The sequence below is a fragment of the Gymnoscopelus braueri genome, assembly GCF_963280865.1.
Source record: "Gymnoscopelus braueri genome assembly, chromosome: 22".
In the NCBI taxonomy this organism is placed as follows: domain Eukaryota; kingdom Metazoa; phylum Chordata; class Actinopteri; order Myctophiformes; family Myctophidae; genus Gymnoscopelus; species Gymnoscopelus braueri.
The window spans coordinates 26,515,329-26,534,718 of NC_137624.1; the positions used below are offsets into that span (position 1 = coordinate 26,515,329).

At 41.9% G+C, this 19,390-nt stretch overlaps 1 protein-coding gene across 1 annotated transcript in view; it reads right to left on the reverse strand.

Moving 5' to 3' along the window:
• Positions 1-19,390, reverse strand: part of astn2 (astrotactin 2) — a gene marked incomplete at both ends in the record, with an annotated part of 625,858 nt that overhangs the window by 314,405 nt on the left and 292,063 nt on the right. Inside the window, 2 exons of the mRNA XM_080420257.1 lie at positions 15,013-15,087; positions 15,808-15,892. Coding sequence (XP_080276383.1) covers positions 15,013-15,087; positions 15,808-15,892 — 160 coding nt within the window. The remainder of the gene's footprint in view (positions 1-15,012; positions 15,088-15,807; positions 15,893-19,390) is intronic.

Here is a 19,390-nt window from a genome sequence, read left to right on the forward strand (position 1 = left end):
GGTTGAAAGTTTATTTATTTCCTAATTTTTGTAAACCTTAATTTAATTCTTCCTGTTTGGAACCAGCAGGAGTAATTCAATAACATAAAATGATTTCCATTGTGCTTCTTCAATCTAGTTTATGGCTGTTAATCACTGCATGTTACGTCTAATTGAGGATCTGCAAGGCCATCCCTGATAAAGCAGCAAATGTTCTCTGAAATGACTGGGTCGTTAGCCAGCACTGAATGTATTTATCTCCTAATGGAGAGGGAGATACTAAGTGATCAACAGCCCACACTCCTGGGCATAAATCAAAGCTGTGTGTCCATGCATTATTAGCAGGTATCAACTGAGGCAAAAAAGACAAGGACCAACCACTAGCAGGAAAGCACACATCCATAAGTACACACATGCAGTTCACACAAGTTTTTTTTAGCATTTTTATTTTAAATCTAAGAAACTAGGGGTGTACACTAATTTCATGAAACGATACGATACGATATTGGGCTCGCGACAACGATACGATACGATATATGGCACTTTTTTATTATGAAAATATATGGGGGGGGGGAAGCAAATGCAAACAAATATTTCTGTTTTGCATTATTCAGACATGCAAACTTGTAGCTTTTCAGCTACAATAGCCGTTTTGAATCCAAATAGGGCAATAGTGTGACACCTGACCCGAAAAAAATAACATGTTGTCACCCTTTTCACCTCGGCTGTTTGCATGCCGATTATTATTATTGTAAAAAAAAAAATGTATAAATTTTTCTTCCCAAAACGAAACATATCACAAAAACGTATCACGATATATCGCGGGACGATTATCAGCACACCCCTATAAGAAACATTAAAACATATATATAATTACCCGCAGCCCATAAAAATGTTGTGTGACCAGAAATGGGTCCCGAACCAATGTTTGGGAAACACTTTTTTGAAGGCAACAACCTTCAGACACTCTCGGCTAAAGCGTAAGCGCCTATAGTTGTTTTCATAAGCTCTTTGTCACTAGCATTCAAAGGCACATTCAGAGCATCAGGCAGTTTGCCACTGGCCACGACTCCCACATACTGTATGTATAGACAAGAACACAAACCAGTGGTGGAAAGTATCTAAGTACATTTACTCATGCACTGTACTGTACCAGTGCAATGTTGAGGTACTTTTACTTTACTTGAGTATTTCCATTTTTCAATACTTCTACTCCACTACATCTCATAGGTAATTATTGTACATTTTACTCCACTACAATTATTTGAAACCTTTAGTTGATTTTGACACGTGTGTACAGATACAGTACATACTGTAGCCTACATACTGTACATAGGTCCCGAAATATCAAAAGGATAAAGACTAAATAAAGCTCAGAGCTTTATTTCCATTGTGGTTACATGTGGTTTCAGATTATTATTACAAAACATGCATTAACCAATGAAGCCCTATTTTATACTTTGACTGTTCAAAAGTAGCCGATCTACAAGCTCACATGCATCGTGAGTAAATGGCTGTCCATGTTTCTACCGTTCATAGAATCACACTGAGTGATCCAAACGATTCCATACACGAGTAGAGTTGTCGTTATAGTTGTGATGTGGATGATGCTGCCATCCGTTTGAGTTTGAACGACATATTTATAGTTATCGTTATCATGCTTGGTGTGAATGGTCCTTTGAGTATTTCCACATCGTGGTATTGCTACTTAAAGGACGACTTCACAATTTTCAACCTATCCTCATATAATCGGTCCTCATTAATGCTCATGATAAAATGGTACCATTTCTTTCCTACTCGGTCTGTGACTCATAGGAGGGCTGTGGACACTTCAGAAACTTGCCTACCAGTGACATAATTGTTCGGCAGGTTTATTTTTTTAATATCAAACAAGATAAAAAAAATATATTTAGATTTATATTAACGCGAGAGCAATGGCTTTCCAGGAATAAAAAGTCTACAGTTTTTATTAGCTTAGATTCCCCATCGATGATGTCATTGGTAGGCGGGGATCTGAACTGTCCATAGCCCTCCTATGAGACACAGACCGAGTAGAAAAAAATGGCACCATTTTATCATGAGCATTAGTGAGGACCAATTACATGAGGATAGGTTGAAAATGGGTGAAGTTGTCCTTTAGGTAAAAAAAAAAAAAAAAAATCCGAAAAAGGAAAAAAAATCGGAGTACTTCTTCCACCACTGTTTGTCACTAGCGTTTTAAAGAGACACTCAGGGTATTGGGCAGCCTGCCACTGGCCCTGACCCCCGCGTATAGACAAGAACACAATGAATCAGGAGGCAGATCAATGACCACATCCACTCATAAATAAGACACTGACAGGGGCTTCTCTCGGCACTTCCTGCTTCGTGCTCATCCCTTGACACCGGAGCGGGCATCGATCGGCCCTGTCGTTCACACCCATCAATCACACACGCTGGATCACACAGACGCTTTATCATATGGGTGTGAGCGGAGATAAAAATGTAAGGAAAAGAAATGGAGTCTCGCTGTGTCTGCATGTCCTGCCATTTGTCATAAGTGAGTGAGTGAGTGTGGATGCATATCGTTGCTGTCGGGTAGAAACCTTATCTTCATTCTTCATATTACAACTTTTTATGTTTTTTTCCCGTAAATTAATGCTCTACTTTACAACAGTGTCACAAAAAACGTAGTAATAGAAAAAAAAAATAGCCGTTCACAACATGTAGCTTCTCAGCTAACTATATCGGCTATTGTTTTATTTTTATTTATGTATTTTTTAGGTGAAGGTGAAAGTGATTAAGTGTGTCTTGTGGGCTTTATAAATACGGAACCAATGGAAACTAGAAAAAGTGCTCCTCGGAGCACAGGTCTCCGCCAGGTTAGGTAGGTTATTGTGGGCCAGCAATGTTCGGTATTCGCCAATCAGGACGGAATCTGAAAAATCAGACGGAACCATCTTGATCACTTGACTATAGAGATAATGTGTACCTATTTGCATGATGTTTGGACCAAATTTGTATGAGTAATATAAAAAAGAAAAGTGCTGCAAAATTCAGCCTCCTGGTGGCGCTATGATAGGGCAATGTTAAAAGGGTGGCATTTGTTCCTCAACGTAGTGCGAATGTGCGTGCAAAGTTTCACCGCAATCGGACGCTGGGTTCATGATTTTAACCAATCAGGATGAAATTCATCGTTTAATGACTATACCGTGTACCGATTTGTGGGATTTTTGGACAAAATCTGTAGGAGTACTGTCAAGAAATGTGTTTTGCAAATATCGGCCTCCTGGTGGCGCTATAAAAGGCCCATGTGGAAAATGTTGGGCAGAAAAACTGCTCTGGCATCCAGGGAGTGTGTGTGCACAGTTTCGCTGCAATCAAGCAAACGGTGCCAGAGATTAGCTGTACACAGACAGAATGACACACGGATGGACACACACACACACACACACACACACACACACACACACACACACAAACACGGACGGACGGACATGGGGTAAAACATGGGGAGACAACTATCAAAAAATGCTTGTGACTAAATAATGGATAAATCAGTTTTTCTCCATATCCTGAAAAGTAAAAGTTTTGTATGTACAAGGTTTCACGTTTGTGTTTCTATGTGTGAGCGTGAGTACGCGTGACATGTGTCAGAGCACAATTCTGACTGATGACATCCAGTTAAATAAGGTGAACACGAGACATTCTTACATCTACTCCATTAATGCTCCCCATATCTATTCACCTCTGTTGCTGAGACATTTGATGATGCCAAGTATAGATCTGTTGGGGTTTTGACAGGCCGTTGACAGCCAAGACTTATGCACCGCAGAAAGTTATTTATGTACCCAACAATACCTTCGCATTCTTGATATGTAAAAGAATCACTTCACTGACTCCACTGATTAACATTAACACATTAATACCTGGAACGCATCTGTGTCACTTTAGATTTATTTGGCTATTCAAAAATAGCAGATATACAAGCTCATAGCGCGGCACCGAGTGCCGCGCTATGAGCTTGTAGATCTGCTTTTTCTTTTTTTTAACTGTTAATATTTAGAAGACATTTTGAAGAATCGGTCTCAGGTCTTAATGGGTTAAGCCAAATGAACATGACACCGTATTCTTCGATCAATAACTTTTTCTAAAACATTTCTACTTGACGTGTCTGCATTGCTAAAATGTTATTTTAAAATGAGTAGAGAATATACTGAGCCAAATCCAATTAACACAGAGCCTCACATTGCTTCACAGCCTTGAGAATTATAGAAGGAACTGATCGCTGTTCGTCTCATTTGGTACACAGCAGTGACATTAACAGTGCTGCAGTGGGTGAGGCTGAGACACAGACACAGACACAGACACAGACACACACACACACACACACACACACACACACACACACACACACACACACACACACACACACACACACACACACACACACACACACACACACACACACACACACACACACACACACACACACACACACACACACACACACACGCCAAAGGTGACATTCCCCTCGATGCCCCGACTTATCAATTAACCAAACCTGGACAGGCACTGAGGGTTACGTCATCATTCTGGTCATTGCTGAACCTGAAATGCTGAAAAGATTTTTTATTTTAATTAACACAAGCAAGGTAGCAGGGCCAGACGGCATTCCAGGGCGGGTGTTCAAAGCATTGTTGTGCTACACAGCTATCAGGGTTTTTTTGCGGGTATTTTTCAACCAATCCCTCCTTGAGAGCAGAGTTCCATCGTGCTTAAATCAGCTATTGTACAATCATTCCTGTGCCAACAAAAGCAAGGTAACTAGTCTAAATGACTGCCAAACCTGTAGCACTCACCCCCATTGTGAGGAAATGCTGATGCTGCTGATAAACAGCAAGTTGCCACTCACCTCCGACCCCCACTAATTTGCCTACTGACAAAAACAAATCCAAAGACAGTGCCGTAGCAACAGCACTGCACACTGCCCTCTCACACCTGGAGAAAAATAACTCCTATATGAGACGAGACCGTGTTAATTTTGTCGACTAAATGAATCTATGAGACTATGACTAAGACAAATCAAAATTTGCTGTCAAAATGAACACTGATATGAGAATGTTGCTTATAGATTACAGTTCAGCATTCAACACCATAGCCCCCTCCAGACTTGACACCAAGCTGCAGAGACCTGTGACTCACCCCCAGGCTGTGCAGCTGGATCCTGGACTGTCTGTCAGAACGATGACAGGTGGTAAGGAAGGGCTCTTACCTCCTGACCCTCAACAGAGCAGCCCCCCTGAATATTTGTTTCCATATGAGGGTCATCATGGCCAGCCGTGTCGGCTGGAATCCAATTTTGACTGGACCTGGCCGATGTTGGCGCGCAAATTAATGAATTCTTATTTTTGCCTTCAATTTCCTCAAAATATTAAGTCAGGTGTCTTTGAGATTGACAGGTGTCGCGATGCCACGGCGGTCCCTTTGATTCCCAAATATAAACTACTAGAGGTCCGGGCGCCCGTAGCCGCGCACGGGGCTCTAGTGAGGGTGCGCTTATTTTGGGGTACCAAAATCGTGGGATAAAAATTATTTATCCCACACTCACATATTACTGTGAGTGTGGTGTGATAGAGACATGACTAAAGTGAAAGCAACGGCGTGGGTCGAACAAAAAGGTAAGCAAGAGCGGGGGTTGAAGCGAAGGACGCGCTTCTGTTGTTGTTGTTGTGGCGATGCAGAGATTTCAATGGCCGCCGCGTCGTGTTGCTTCAGCTGTGGCCGTCGGTGTTCGGTGGTGCGCACGGTAAACGTGGCGAAAGCGTTTCCCCGTCCGTTGTGGTCGTAATGTGGTGAGTAGAATTAATTATGTTGCGTGGATATGTAGTGAGCAATGAGAAGTACCCTACGCCACCCGTAAATTCAGCGCGCACGTTGTGGCTGGTGTTGTGGTGAGATGTCATATGTAGTTGTTGTGTTCAGTCCAAATCAATGCTGTGGGTATGGCGTCAGCGGCGAGAGGTCCAAATGCATGGAGTGGGTGTGGCTTTCTCCTTTATATAGCAACAGTAACAACACTCTCCCCAGCCTTTACTATCACCATAATACTATGTTGATAATCTACTGGTTCCGTGTCAACTTCTGACTTTGTCACTTGTAGCAACGCACGCACGCACGCACGCACGCACGCACGCACGCACGCACGCACGCACGCACGCACGCACACACACACACACACACACACACACACACACACACACACACACACACACACACACACACACACACACACACACACACACACACACACACACACACACACACACACACACACACACACACACACACACACACACACACACACACACACACACACACACACCAGCTATAGTCAGAGTCACCTCTGTAATGTAATTCATGAATCCAGGACCATTATCCATTCTCTTTTGGACTGCTTCGGGACATCACAGCAGCCTGTGCCTACCTACAGTACAGACTACAGCACTTAACAGCTCACACAATGGACCATTGATATGCACAAGTCCGCAGCTTTTGTAGCTTGGTAAACATTGCGAATGGGGCAGCCAATGTATCTATTGTTGTCGGAGGAGCAGAATTCGCCTCCGAGTGGCTACGCTTCTGATAATGGCTAGTCCATGTTTATAGACTATTTTTTCCAACTATATACTTTTTAATGGTGACAAGCACTGTTTAGAACTGGGTCTTGTCTGCCCTTTTCTGGGTTGGCAAAGCAGACAAAAGCTTGTTGGATCAGCACAGAGCCTTGGTATTATGTCAACAAAGTACCCAAGGCCTGCGACACAGGCCATCTTTTCCTCTCCAGAGGGAGGCCAAGGATTAGAGAATAACAGGTTAGAGAGCAAAGCAAACTGAGACCCACAACAGTAGTGCTGGAGGGGTGACAGAACGCTGCAAGCATCTATCCAATTGGCATTTTAGAGAATTAAAGACAGAATATTTTTTATAAGAAAATATATTTAGGCCAAGTATCACAGGCAGGCCTCGCCGGGAGGGCCATTAAGTTCATGTGCTGCTTTCATTATGTTCTCATTTGATATTATTAAAACACATTCTCCCTGACAGTGTAGAAACGTGAGGTCAGGGACAAGCAACACAGGAATCGAACCAGGGATGTTGTAGCAATAGAGTATAGACCACTGCGTTCCCAAACGTTTTAGCTCAAGGCCAAAAAGAGAAATCAGATGTTTGCCCGGGACCCAAGCTAGTGAAAATAGCCGATCTACCAGCTCACAACGCGTCGCATCGCGACGTGTTGTGAGCTTGTAGATCTGCTATTTTCACTACTTCTTAAACATTTGTTTTCTAATTCTATTATTTTCTAATTCTATATTTCTATTTTATTCATGAAATTCTTTTGAAAAATCATTTGTTTTTCATTCATGATATTTTTTTTAAATGTTTTGAAATAATAATGATTAAAAACTATAGGAAACCAAAAATAAAGGGATATTCACTCGCGACCCACGAAAATGGATCCGCGACCCACAAATGGGTCCCGACTCAGTGTTTGGGAAACAGTGGTATATACAGTAGACGATGCACTAGCCTAAAGTTATGCAGTCATAAAACCTCATCATGAAGGCAGCAAAGCGCATGGTGTTCATACGATGATCCTCAAAGGAAATACACCCCCCAGGGACTTACTGTAACATCAATAGTAACGCGTCCATCTGGAAATATGCATCCAGTAAAAGAGGAAAGACTTTAGGCTATTTAAAATGCCCTGCAAGAACTAGAATATCAATCGCTGATGTTTGGAACAATATAGGCTAATAAGACCAGCTTCACACTGCATATGAAAGGAGAGGTCTTTGAAGTAAAGACCACTTGCACTAGTACAGCAGACAGGACCCACTGCATTTCTATTCATGTCAATGATAAGAAAACCTGTGGCCATAATGATTACATTATTATATTCAGGCTTGCAAAGACTACATTTCCCAAGGTTCAGAGTGTGCACCCTCAAACTAGAGGTCAAGGCAACTTGTTGCATCGAGCCCCCTTAGTAAAAAAAAACCCTTCTGGTACTTCTTTTATTTAATAGCGTTTCGGCATCGAGCCTTCATCAGCGTATTTAGAAAGTGGTCAGTGGTGTTGTGTGTACCAGGAGGGACTGATAGACAGACAGACATGACAAGGACTTCAGCTGCTGTCGGTAAAAAAACAAATACATTTTCCAAAATCGCGTTGTTGGCTAGCGCCGGGCCTGATCATGATGCGTTGTGAGCCTGTAATTTGTAAAGTGGCTATTTTCACTATTTGTCTTACAACAAAGTATATAGGGCTTAAGTGGTTACTTGTGCAGTTTATTTGCCCTGCCACCAAGTGTTTTTAATTAGTTCTCATTTGAATGCGCAACACCCCTTGACTGCCAATCAATTAGCTACGTCCCTAGTAGAGATACTGGGGAAAACAAACAGGTGCATATTGCATAAACAATTTAGCGATGTCTTGACTGTCATACTTGTATGCTAATAGCATACCTGCACACTGCACTTGCACGCCAGGCACACTGTCAGCCTGGCTAACGAACTGAGACTGCCATGCATGACACTAGTTTCGGGTGGCTGCACATTAGTAATATATATGTCATGTTTTGTTAGATTCAATATGGGGATATCCAACCTGAGTAGGAGCCCAGTTAAGGTCTGAGGGCACAGCCCTTTCATTATCTGTGTAATATGCAGACAAGTTCAAATAAGACTTCCCTCTGGAGTCAGTCCAATGGAGTCAATGGGCTATAGATCAGGTGCAAACTACACACTTTTCCCTTGGATTTTCAGTCTTAGCCTTCATTTATGTTGCCAAAGTAAATCACAGCGTGTTATTGGCAAATCACAGTACTGTGCCCAACTGCCCATAGTTGTCCTCGTGTGACACCCCCAGTTGGAGTGGTGTCAAAAGCTGCCAACACTGTTAAGAGAAAATTAAACATGTTTGACTTTCTCACCAGTCCTACAGTACAGGAGGGGCTTGTGTTTGCTAGAGACAATAGCCAATGAGCTCTATATGGCTGCTGAAGAACAGTCAACCCAAATTGTCCCAGTGACCCAGCAATTTGTTCAGGGCATTTGCTGCACAATGGAGGGCACACATTGCAACAATGGCGTTAACTACCTGCTTGTACTTAACACATTGACTAATGAGACTGAACACTGGATCGGATCTATCTATAAATCCATTCATCTCTATGGGTCGTCTGTGTGTGTCCCTCTCTCAATAGGCTTAGGCTTTGCTGATTGGTTGAAACACTTGCCCATATATGGATGGATACCCCATCAATCAATCAATTATTGATTGATTGATTGATTGAATATTTTATTAGGCAAAAAATGTAAAACAGCACAGTTACATTTAAAATACTTTGTCTAACAGGTCCGTTCATAAAAGTCCTTGCAGACTTGTTTCCAATGAGGGCCTTGGTATTCAATTCATAGGCATATATAGTGGCACCACAGTTTAAATATCATTACAAAATAAACAGCAAAAAAAGAATAACACTAAGTACAACAAAAAAATTATAATAAGCAGATCTGGCAACCCTGATCATAGACTGGCCTCCAAGTACTCAGACAATGGATACTGCACTAAGTACTCTGACAGCTGACAATGCACTAAGTACCCTGACAGCGGGCACTGCACTAGTTGTACAGTACATACTGTGAACAGCACAGCAATGTGAAAAGAGCACTGAGTATGATCAGTTAAAAAAAGTCCATTCCCTTAGCCAATCTCATGATAAACCAGAGTTGCTTTTATTTTATCTATTTATTTTATTTACAGTTCAGTCAATAGGTTATATGTGTACAGTACTTAACCACATGAACCCTGGCCTATTCTGGGGCAAACATCCGGCCAAAATAGCAGATCTACAAGCTCACAACACATTGCGTCGTGAGCTTTTAGATGGGCTATTTTCGGCAAAGAAATTTTGTGTAGAGGGGAAAAAATATAAGGTTCTCACGCTCTATCATAACCAAGCTGTGTGTGTGAACATAACTGTATTTAGCACTGCCACGAGGGTTAACGACCGCATTTAGCTGTTGTGAGCGTAGCCATAGATAGAAGTGTCAATAGAGCCCTCAAGCAAAACAGAAATTGGTAGTGGCAGGAATGACAATGGAGAACAGTGTCCTTGTCGTCCTCTCCACGTCCATAACAGTGTATGCTTCAATTATATTTGTTACAGCATGGCTCAGTCTGTAGGAGGCTGGCCGTCTACAAATAGCTCTGTGCGTTTGTTTATCCGGGGCTAATTCTGCAGCGCTAGACCCATCAGTGCCAACTTCACTGTGCATAGTGGCAGTAGGCCAACAAAGTACTTCTAGCATTTCTTTTCCACAGTTTTTTCTTTTGTTTAGTTTTTTTTTTAAATATACTCCAAAATGACAAAAAATTCTTATGTCATAGATACAGTAGGTCATAGGTGACCGTCTCACATCACATGAAGTCTGAGAAATGGTGTTCAAAGGAGGAGGACATATACGTTTTTTTGGCTTTTTGAAGACCATTTGTACTAATTTATATGAGGCTCTCTAGGCCACTGGTTGTCAAAGTGGGGTCCGGGGACGCATATGGGGCACTTGAGGGGGTTCCAGAGGGTCAACAGCAAAATGAGGAACAGTTTATACACTGAAGCCCTATCGTATTTTTCGGATATTCAAAAATCGACACGCTTCACGTTGTGAGCTTGTAGATATGCTATTTATTTTTTTAATTATTGTTTTTAATTTAAAATGTTATCCCATTTTTGTAACCCATTTTTTCACCCAGTGCCAATTATCTAAGTAATCCTGGGCGCTACACTCCCTCTGCCAGCCTAGGGAGAGCTTAGAGTCGAGCTCGTGCCTCCTTCAATGCATGAGAGCTAGCAAGCCGCTTCTTATCACCTGAGATATGTTATTTTTGAAAATCTTCTCGAATGGGGGTCTCTGGCACAAACCCATTTTCCTCCTTGACATGAAAATATGAGGCTTGGACCTAAGTAGCGCATTGGAGCCCTCTCTAGGTAAAGAAACACTATTCTTTTGGTTCTACAACGGTGCACATGATCTTTAGAGCTGTGAGCTTGGCTCTTGCAGGTCATTATTCATCCAGAGCTAAGGGCCATAAAGGTGTGGCAGGCGGGGTGTCCAGTTCAGCCAGCAATTCAGTCCAGTAAGTCTGAAACGCGGCGGCTATCTATCTACCCATTGGTCTGGCACAGCAATTTAGCCTCAGGTGGTTATAGCTGAAAAGAATGAAAAGCCTGCTGGACAATTTGGGTTTGCAAGCAAAAGCAACCAGATGCGTGGCCTTGGGGGCCAAGTGGTTGGCTAATGTCACCTCCACAGGAGACATGAAAGCCAAGCCTCTCACCGTTCCAACAAAACAAAACAAAAAAGAAACAGAGGCAGAGAGGCAGCTAATAGGAAAAAAATTAATACATGAATAAAAATACACATTTGGAATACTTTAACCCTTTCAGACCGAGAACGCATCTGTGTCATTTCAAGATTTATTTGGCTATTCAAAAATAGCAGATATACAAGCTCATAGCGCGGCACCGAGTGCTTGTAGATCTGCTATTTTTTTTTTATCGTGAAAATGTGTGCACATTTTTGAATATCTATTTTTCCATAGCGAACATTTTTAACCCTGTTACAACTTCTGGGGGGTCCCTGGAACAAAATATTTAGAGATGGGGGTCCGCCCCATCTCAACATTCTTTAAAAAGACTAGGATTTAGAAGACATTTGTAGAATACCCACGAAGCAAAGATTTGAGTTACAAATGTTAGCTTTAAAAAAATATATATATATACAAAGATTTGCACACATTTTCACGATTTTTCAAAGAATAGCAGATCTACAAGTTCATAGCGTGGCACTCGGTGCCGCGCTATGAGCTTGTATATCTGCTATTTTTATATAGCCAAAGAAATCTTAAAATGACTCAGATGCGTTCCCGGTCTTAAAGGGTTAATGTCATGCACTGCATTCCCGGTGCAGTTTTATTGTTTGATGATGTATGTTTCCTATTCCCGAGGGTAAGTATCGCCAAACGTGCGTGACATCACTTTGAAATATTTCGAGCGTACAGATACGATGGACTTTTTAAAAGTAAAGGAAATTGTCAACGATCTAAAGCATAAACGGTAAACGTCAGGCTTCTGTGTCAGACGCTAAAATTAAAAGAACAAGGGCTTCTTTCCAGATGTGCCATTTTGATGCAATGTTCAACAATCAGACAGGGCGAGATCCAGTGTGGAGGAGGCAGTGATAAGCATTCTACACCAACAGTAACCTCAGCAGCCTACACAATGCAGCCACAACATGGGATGTCAGCGATCACAAAGAGAGAGAGAGAGAAATTGACTGCACCAGGAAATTACAGCACTTAAAATAAATTCGGCCTTACATTGAATGTCACAGACGGACGCTATACTTATGTTAAGAGTCTCAACGGGTGTTATTCTCCTTCAACCTCATCCTTAGTGTTGCCTAAAGGTAACCATACACTGTATGATAGCGGCCGTCTTGATAGGATAAACCCCTTGAGGTGTGCCATCTCATTTTCGAGGGGGTTCCAACATAAATGTCACAGTCGTTACATGAATACAGACAGAAACAAACCACATATACTTATACCTACATACAGGGACAAAAAAAAAAAACACATACAATAGCCAGTGCAAGCCTTGAAAAACATCACAGCCGTTAGGATGTCATAAAATACAGTAATAGATCGACACATTTTAAAATGCTATGTTCAATACAGTGAATGCAAAACTAAAATAATGAAATAATACAGTATGATATCATGATAGCAGGCTAACAAGAACGATACAACTTCAAAGTAAGAAGCCAGCTGCACGTTTAAAAACTGGGAATGTTGAAATGGATCTGATGTTAGCCGGTTATTATTCCAGTCTGAAGGAGCTTTGAAAATAAAGGCATGTTTACCAATTTCCTTACTGACTACTTAGTGTCATAGCAGACAATGACATCATAGCATAAACATGTGGGGAAAAAAAAGTTCATCCTAATCGTGTGGAGTTTTTCACTGTGACAGGATCAAGCGAGGTGATATAGGCTAAGATGGAGTTCTGGTAGTGTCCGAAACTCTGGCCATGGCCGTATAGTGGCTGGTGCCCTACGGTCAAAGTGTGACCGTTAACAACTACAAACACAAACAAATAAAGGGAAAGGAACAGAAACGGATAATTTTTTCCCAGAAATATTACTGTGGCAATTTTACAGTTCTTTGTAGAAAATGGCAGGAGATAATAGCATCTCCCTTTGGAGCATTGCCGCCAACCAATTATTGCCTTCTTCTGCCATGTCAAGACAGGTCCAAATGTATCTCCTCTCCTTGTTTTTCCCCTCAAAGTAAAACATTGTCGTGGCAATTTAGGGGTCCTTTTGCCAAGGACCCCTAAATTGATATAAATTTGACCGCGGACCCCCATTTGAAAATGTTTTGTGCCAGGGACACCCAGAAGCAAAGATATCAGTTAATCTTCGCTTTAAAAAATACAAATATTCAAAGATATGAACACTTTTTCAAGGTTTTTCAAAAATAGCAGATCTACAAGCTCATAGCGCGGCACCGAGTGCCGCGCTATGAGCTTGTAAATCTGCTATTTTTGAATAGCCAAAGCTAAGTGGTTAAAAATGATTGTGATGCTATGTTAACTAATTTAGCTGGGGACCCCCTGGTACTGCCTCAAAGACCACTGGTGGTCCCCGGACCACTGGTTGAAAACCACTGTGCTACGGCATGACCTAGGTACAGCTGATGTACAGTATGCCATACTCTACATCGGCTGTACCTATAGGTCAAGGTTTAGTTGCCCAACGTGACAGGTATAGACTCTATTCAACTCACACAGTCTGACATGGTAGGTAACAGATTTGGAATAGAAAATGTGACGTGAGGCCAGTTGCCTCTCAGAGTAAGTTAAGGGCAGGAGAACAAAGGGGAAATGAGTGCATGTACGCAAATAAACAGATGGGTGAGATGTCGTTAAAAAGGTTTATGGTGATTGGACATGACTTCAGCTGCCATGGCATCCATTTAAAAAGCACACACTTATTCCCCACTGAGTGACCAACACCTTCCCAAACATAGGCCTTTGACCTTTCCTACAAAAATAACTAAATAAATGCTAAAAGGATTTTCAGAAATGTTCTACAAGCTCCCAACGTATTGCGATGTGACGCATTGTAAGCCATAAGGGTTAAGTGGTTAATTCATAACGTCTTTTTTTTTTTAAGTTTGAGTAAGGGAGACACAAAATGTCTCTTTTGGGTCTTGAGCTGAAAAAGTTTCTAAATGATATATTTCTAACCATTCATTCTTACATTCCTGATTAGAGTTTTAAAAGATAATGATAACAAAAAAAGTTCCATCCATTTCAACCTTTCATTATGTTTTGGGAGAAAGAAAGGAGCACCGCGGCTCTCCACTGGAAATGTCAGACATAATGTCCCCATGAAGAAAGGGAAGTGTCACAAAGAGAGTGGCGGTGAGAGCACTTGAAAGAACTCCAACCAGGAGGGACCCGTAGGCTGTTCCTTCACACAAGAACTCCACCCCAACAAGTCGCTCTCTGTGTGTGTGTGTGTGTGTGTGTGTGTGTGTGTGTGTGTGTGTGTGTGTGTGTGTGTGTGTGTGTGTGTGTGTGTGTGTGTGTGTGTATATATTTGTATTACCATTCAATATTACTATGCTTCGTATTACAAGTATAGTAAGATTGGAGAAATAGACATTGTGACGATAATGGTATTTTCCTGTTCTCTCTTTCACACACACACACACACACACACACACACACACACACACACACACACACACACACACACACACACACACACACACACACACACACACACACACACACACACACACACACACACACACACGAGTACTAATGCCACCACGAACCCAGCTCCTGTCCCCCGCCGTCCCAGAAACCCAGACATGCACTCGGAAGAAGATGGCATAACAATTGACAGCTCTGCTCACCTGAAGATCTTCTCCGGAGCCTGCTCTCCGGTAACTAGGTCATAGCCTCTCTCCAGGTTAGTGTACGGCCACGGACTGGGCAGAGGAGAAAGAGAATACTTGATCAAAGGCATGTGTAATCGTATGCTTATTTATAATTTGTGTAAATGTAACCTACTGGATGACGTGCAATCTTCTCGTGAATACATTTTTAAGCATTCGCATTACGTAGCCGTGCAATTTCAGAGTTCAACCCTTCAAGAATCCTATTTAGGTATGCGGATCCAATAATTGGGATATCGTACAGTATATCATGTAAGGAAAACACCAAGTCCAAGGTCACCGGATCAAACGATAGCACTATTTATACAGATACGTTTATTCTCCTCTACAAATTGGCGAACAGGGATTTGATCCATGATTGGTGAGGGTTGACTACTATATCCAATTGATGACAGGGGGATTTGCATAACAATAGAGGGCTGGCTTTTATTGGCCCAGCTGTTGCACCGAGCTAGCTAATCAGCATGCAAGGTCGCAGGCAAGAGGAGGACTCACACTTGACTGAGTTCTCTATCTCTTCCCCTCCAGTATTTCTCTCTCTCTCTCTCCCTCCCCAATCCTCGTTTCCCGTTTCTCTTCATCTTCCCCCTGTCATTGTGTTTCTTTACTTACTTACTAGTCCCGCTTTGCTAAACCCAGTTAATCCCAAGTCCCCCCCCCCCCTCCCCATCTTTCCCGCCCACCTCCCTATGCCAATTCCGCGTGGCGACGGGGAATTTGCAGACGTGGAAGGATGAAGGAGACAGGACTTACCCTTCGTTGCGACCCCAGTCACTGCGAACACAGAGGTGTTTATGCACGGGGTCTGGGGAATAGCCTTCGTGACAGCTGCATTCTCCTGTGAGGGAGAAAATGAGAGGGACAAAGTGACAGATATATCCATTTATCCCCAATAGCTGAATAAATTACCCCGAGTGTCTCCCGTCGCCACCCGACTCATCCATCAGTGAGGGGAAGCCTGTCCGATAATCAGCTGGCATGCAACCGTAGCCTGGCAGCTACACCTCAAACTGCCAACTGTCCCCCCCAGTCCTCTCCTAACCCCACCTTGATCGTTTGACCTGCCAGTCATATTCCGTATGATCTTTTATTCAGAGCCCTGGTGTGAGAGTGGCCGTGGCTGAACAGGGCGAAGCCAGAATGAATTTACTCCCTAATTTTTTTCCCCCCACTGTATTTCCACAGCTAAGGCAACGTTACAGGCGCCAACGCTTCATAAACGCCTTGGCAAACAGGCGCTGTGTCTACAGAAAATGTTTTTTTTTTGTTGGCTGCCAGTGCTACCACTGAACTTGACACTCTCGGTTACAAAGTACTGTGATGAGTGGTGCAACTCCGCGCCTTATTGCGCTCATAAGTTGAGAATAGTTGTACTTTTATGCACGTCTAAAAAAAAAACGCTAGAAAAATGTGATGAGCGAGGGAGGAGCGCACGGCAGGTCTGCCGTACCATAGGAAAACAATGCCTTTGATGGCAATGCGTTTCTAGGTGTCGGTGTGTCGCATCTCTAAAATGTATTGTTTATGAACAAACGCTTCTTTGAAAGTGTTTGGAACAATCCACATCTCTTCCTGCTGTAATATGACGGCCACGGCCAAACAAACACAAAACAAAAAACAAGAGAACAAAGAAACTCAAAGACTTTATCTCACTTTGTTCATTCAAACTCTCTAAAATCCAATTATTTCACTCTGAGTCGAGTCTACTTCGCCCATCAATAAATGGTAAAACTCCTCAATTCTAATAAGCGTGCAATGATTTACCTTGAACCCGATTTATACTTCGTCCCGCGACGGTGCCTCGCGCCGAGAATAGCCGACCTACAAGCTCACAGCGCGTTGCGGATGCGACGCGCTGTGAGCTTGTAGGTCTGCTATTCTCGGCCGCTCTCGGCACCATCGTGTGACAGAGCATAAATTAGGCTTTAAACTTTCTGTTTGTTTCTGACCATGAACCATGTCATGCACTGTGTAGCCTAACTGTTTAAGACCTTCTATTTGCTGCTGCCTTTTACTGAGGTTTCTAATGTATTCTGCACTGTAATTGTATTCTCTCATTTTTCTGTTATATTTTAGCTTTATATATTGTATTCAAATGTCATTTTTAATGTGTTTCATTATGCTCTGCATTACTGTCTCAATGCTTAATGTCTTATGTAAAGTACTTTGAATTGCATTGTTGTTGAAATGTGCTATAATGTTTATGTGCTATGCAAATAAACTCCCATTTCCTTTAACCAATTATATATGCCTCTGATCTGATGTCAATGCAATCAATAATCTTACTGTTATTAAATTCACAGAATAAAGTTACCTTATTCTGATCAACGGGTCTATCTATCTGCACGTGCGCGCACACACACGCACACACACACACACACACACACACACACACACACACACACACACACACACACACACACACACACACACACACACACACACACACACACACACACACACACACACACACACACACACACACACGAGTGATAACAACGGGTGCTATGCCAACTTTTTGAGATTCAAATGACGTGCTGAAATTAATTGACACCTCCATAAATAAAGCATGCTAACGCACACTTGGCTATAATAGCACAATGGAGACCGGCATTGCTCTTTGTGTTCATATTGCTGTAGCCCCAAGGAGAGACAAAGGCACTGTAGGCAGGTAGTACAGCGTGATGCATCTTTTATCCCACATCCCCTTTCTTTTCTTTTTAAATCCATGCAGGTTTCAAAGCATCAGGGTTCTTCTATAGCTAGACCACTCCCAGAGCTGATTTATGATCTGTCAAGAGATATGAGACGGCAGATTCATAAAAGACCAAAAACAAATACTAAAGATAAACAGAGTGCAGAGTGAGGCTCCTTCCCCCCCCCCTCTGTCCACATAAATTATCATTATTGTGTGGTTTCACTCCTGTTCCCTCCACAAATCGGTCGGTTTTGTTTCTGAATTCCTTTAGCATTTTTTTTTCACGTGAAACTGGAAACATCCGAGGTCAATTGAAAATATCCCACTGACCAGAAGAGGTTAATCTAGAGGTTAACCCATTAAGACCGGGAATGCATACCGGGAACAAGCTCATAGCACGGCACTGAGTGCCGCGCTACGAGCTTGTAGATCTGCTAATTTTTTTTATCGTGAAAATGTGAGCAAAACTTTGAATATATTGTTTTTAAAGCGAACATTTTTAACTCAAATCTTTGCTTCTGGGGGGTCCCTGGAACAACATATTTTGAGATGGCGCCAAATACATGTCATTTTGGGGGTCCTTGAGATGAAAAAAGTTTGAGAACCACTGATATTATAGCAAGTTTTTTTTTTAAACTGTTAGGATTAAGAAGACATTTGTAGAATCCCCCAGAAGCAAAGAATTTAGTTACAAATGTTCGCTTTAAAAAACATATATTCAAAGATTTGCACACATTTTCCCCCCCAAAAATTGCAGATCTACAAGCTCATAGCGCGGCACTCGGTGCCGCGCTATGAGCTTGTAGATCTGCTATTTTTGAATAGCCCAACGAAATCTTGAAAATGACACAGATGTATTCCCGGATGGAGTGGGTTAAGTCGAGTAAGACAATGTATCAGAAGTGATAGCTTGAATTCTGTGGCTCTAAATGTTTCAAGCGAAGTAGACGTGTGCAGTGGTGCATGATGTGCCAACGGATTCCTCCTTGATGAATAATAAAAGTATGATGCCTTTGTACCAACATATTATATATTTCCCAATTTCTTCCAGTAATACCGTAGAGAACAGTTAGACAACAGCAAACGTTATTGGTTTTTTTTTCTCCTTCATCATATCTTTGACTCTATTTTACTTTAATATTCAAAGTATTATTTATTTATTTTTCTTCCCCCAAACGGGTGTGTAGCTCAAATTACGTTGTCCTCTGTGAATTGGAAATTGGTCTAACCAGCTGTGGAAAACAGTACAGTATAGAAATGAATTCCAACAGACTTTACACAGGGCTATAAAAATGAAAGAATGTGTTAAGTAAATTGTAAACAACAGCTTTGTTCAGTAAAAAAAACTGTGCGTTCATTTACATTCAGACGACTCCATAGCCCTCGTGGAATGTTTCAGAAATTACTCATGCTTGCCAAACATTTAAACAAGGGGAAAATGCATTAGAATTCACACCAATGGCTCAAACTGCTTGAGGTGATACAGCTTTTTTCAATTGCTTTGGCACAATTCTCCAATGATAATGAATATTTTCAAAACAACACGTACAAACCTCCAAACCACCGGGCACTTGTTCACAACAGATTTCCATTTCTCATTCCTTTAAATAAATTGCAAATGTTTAGCACACCTACAGT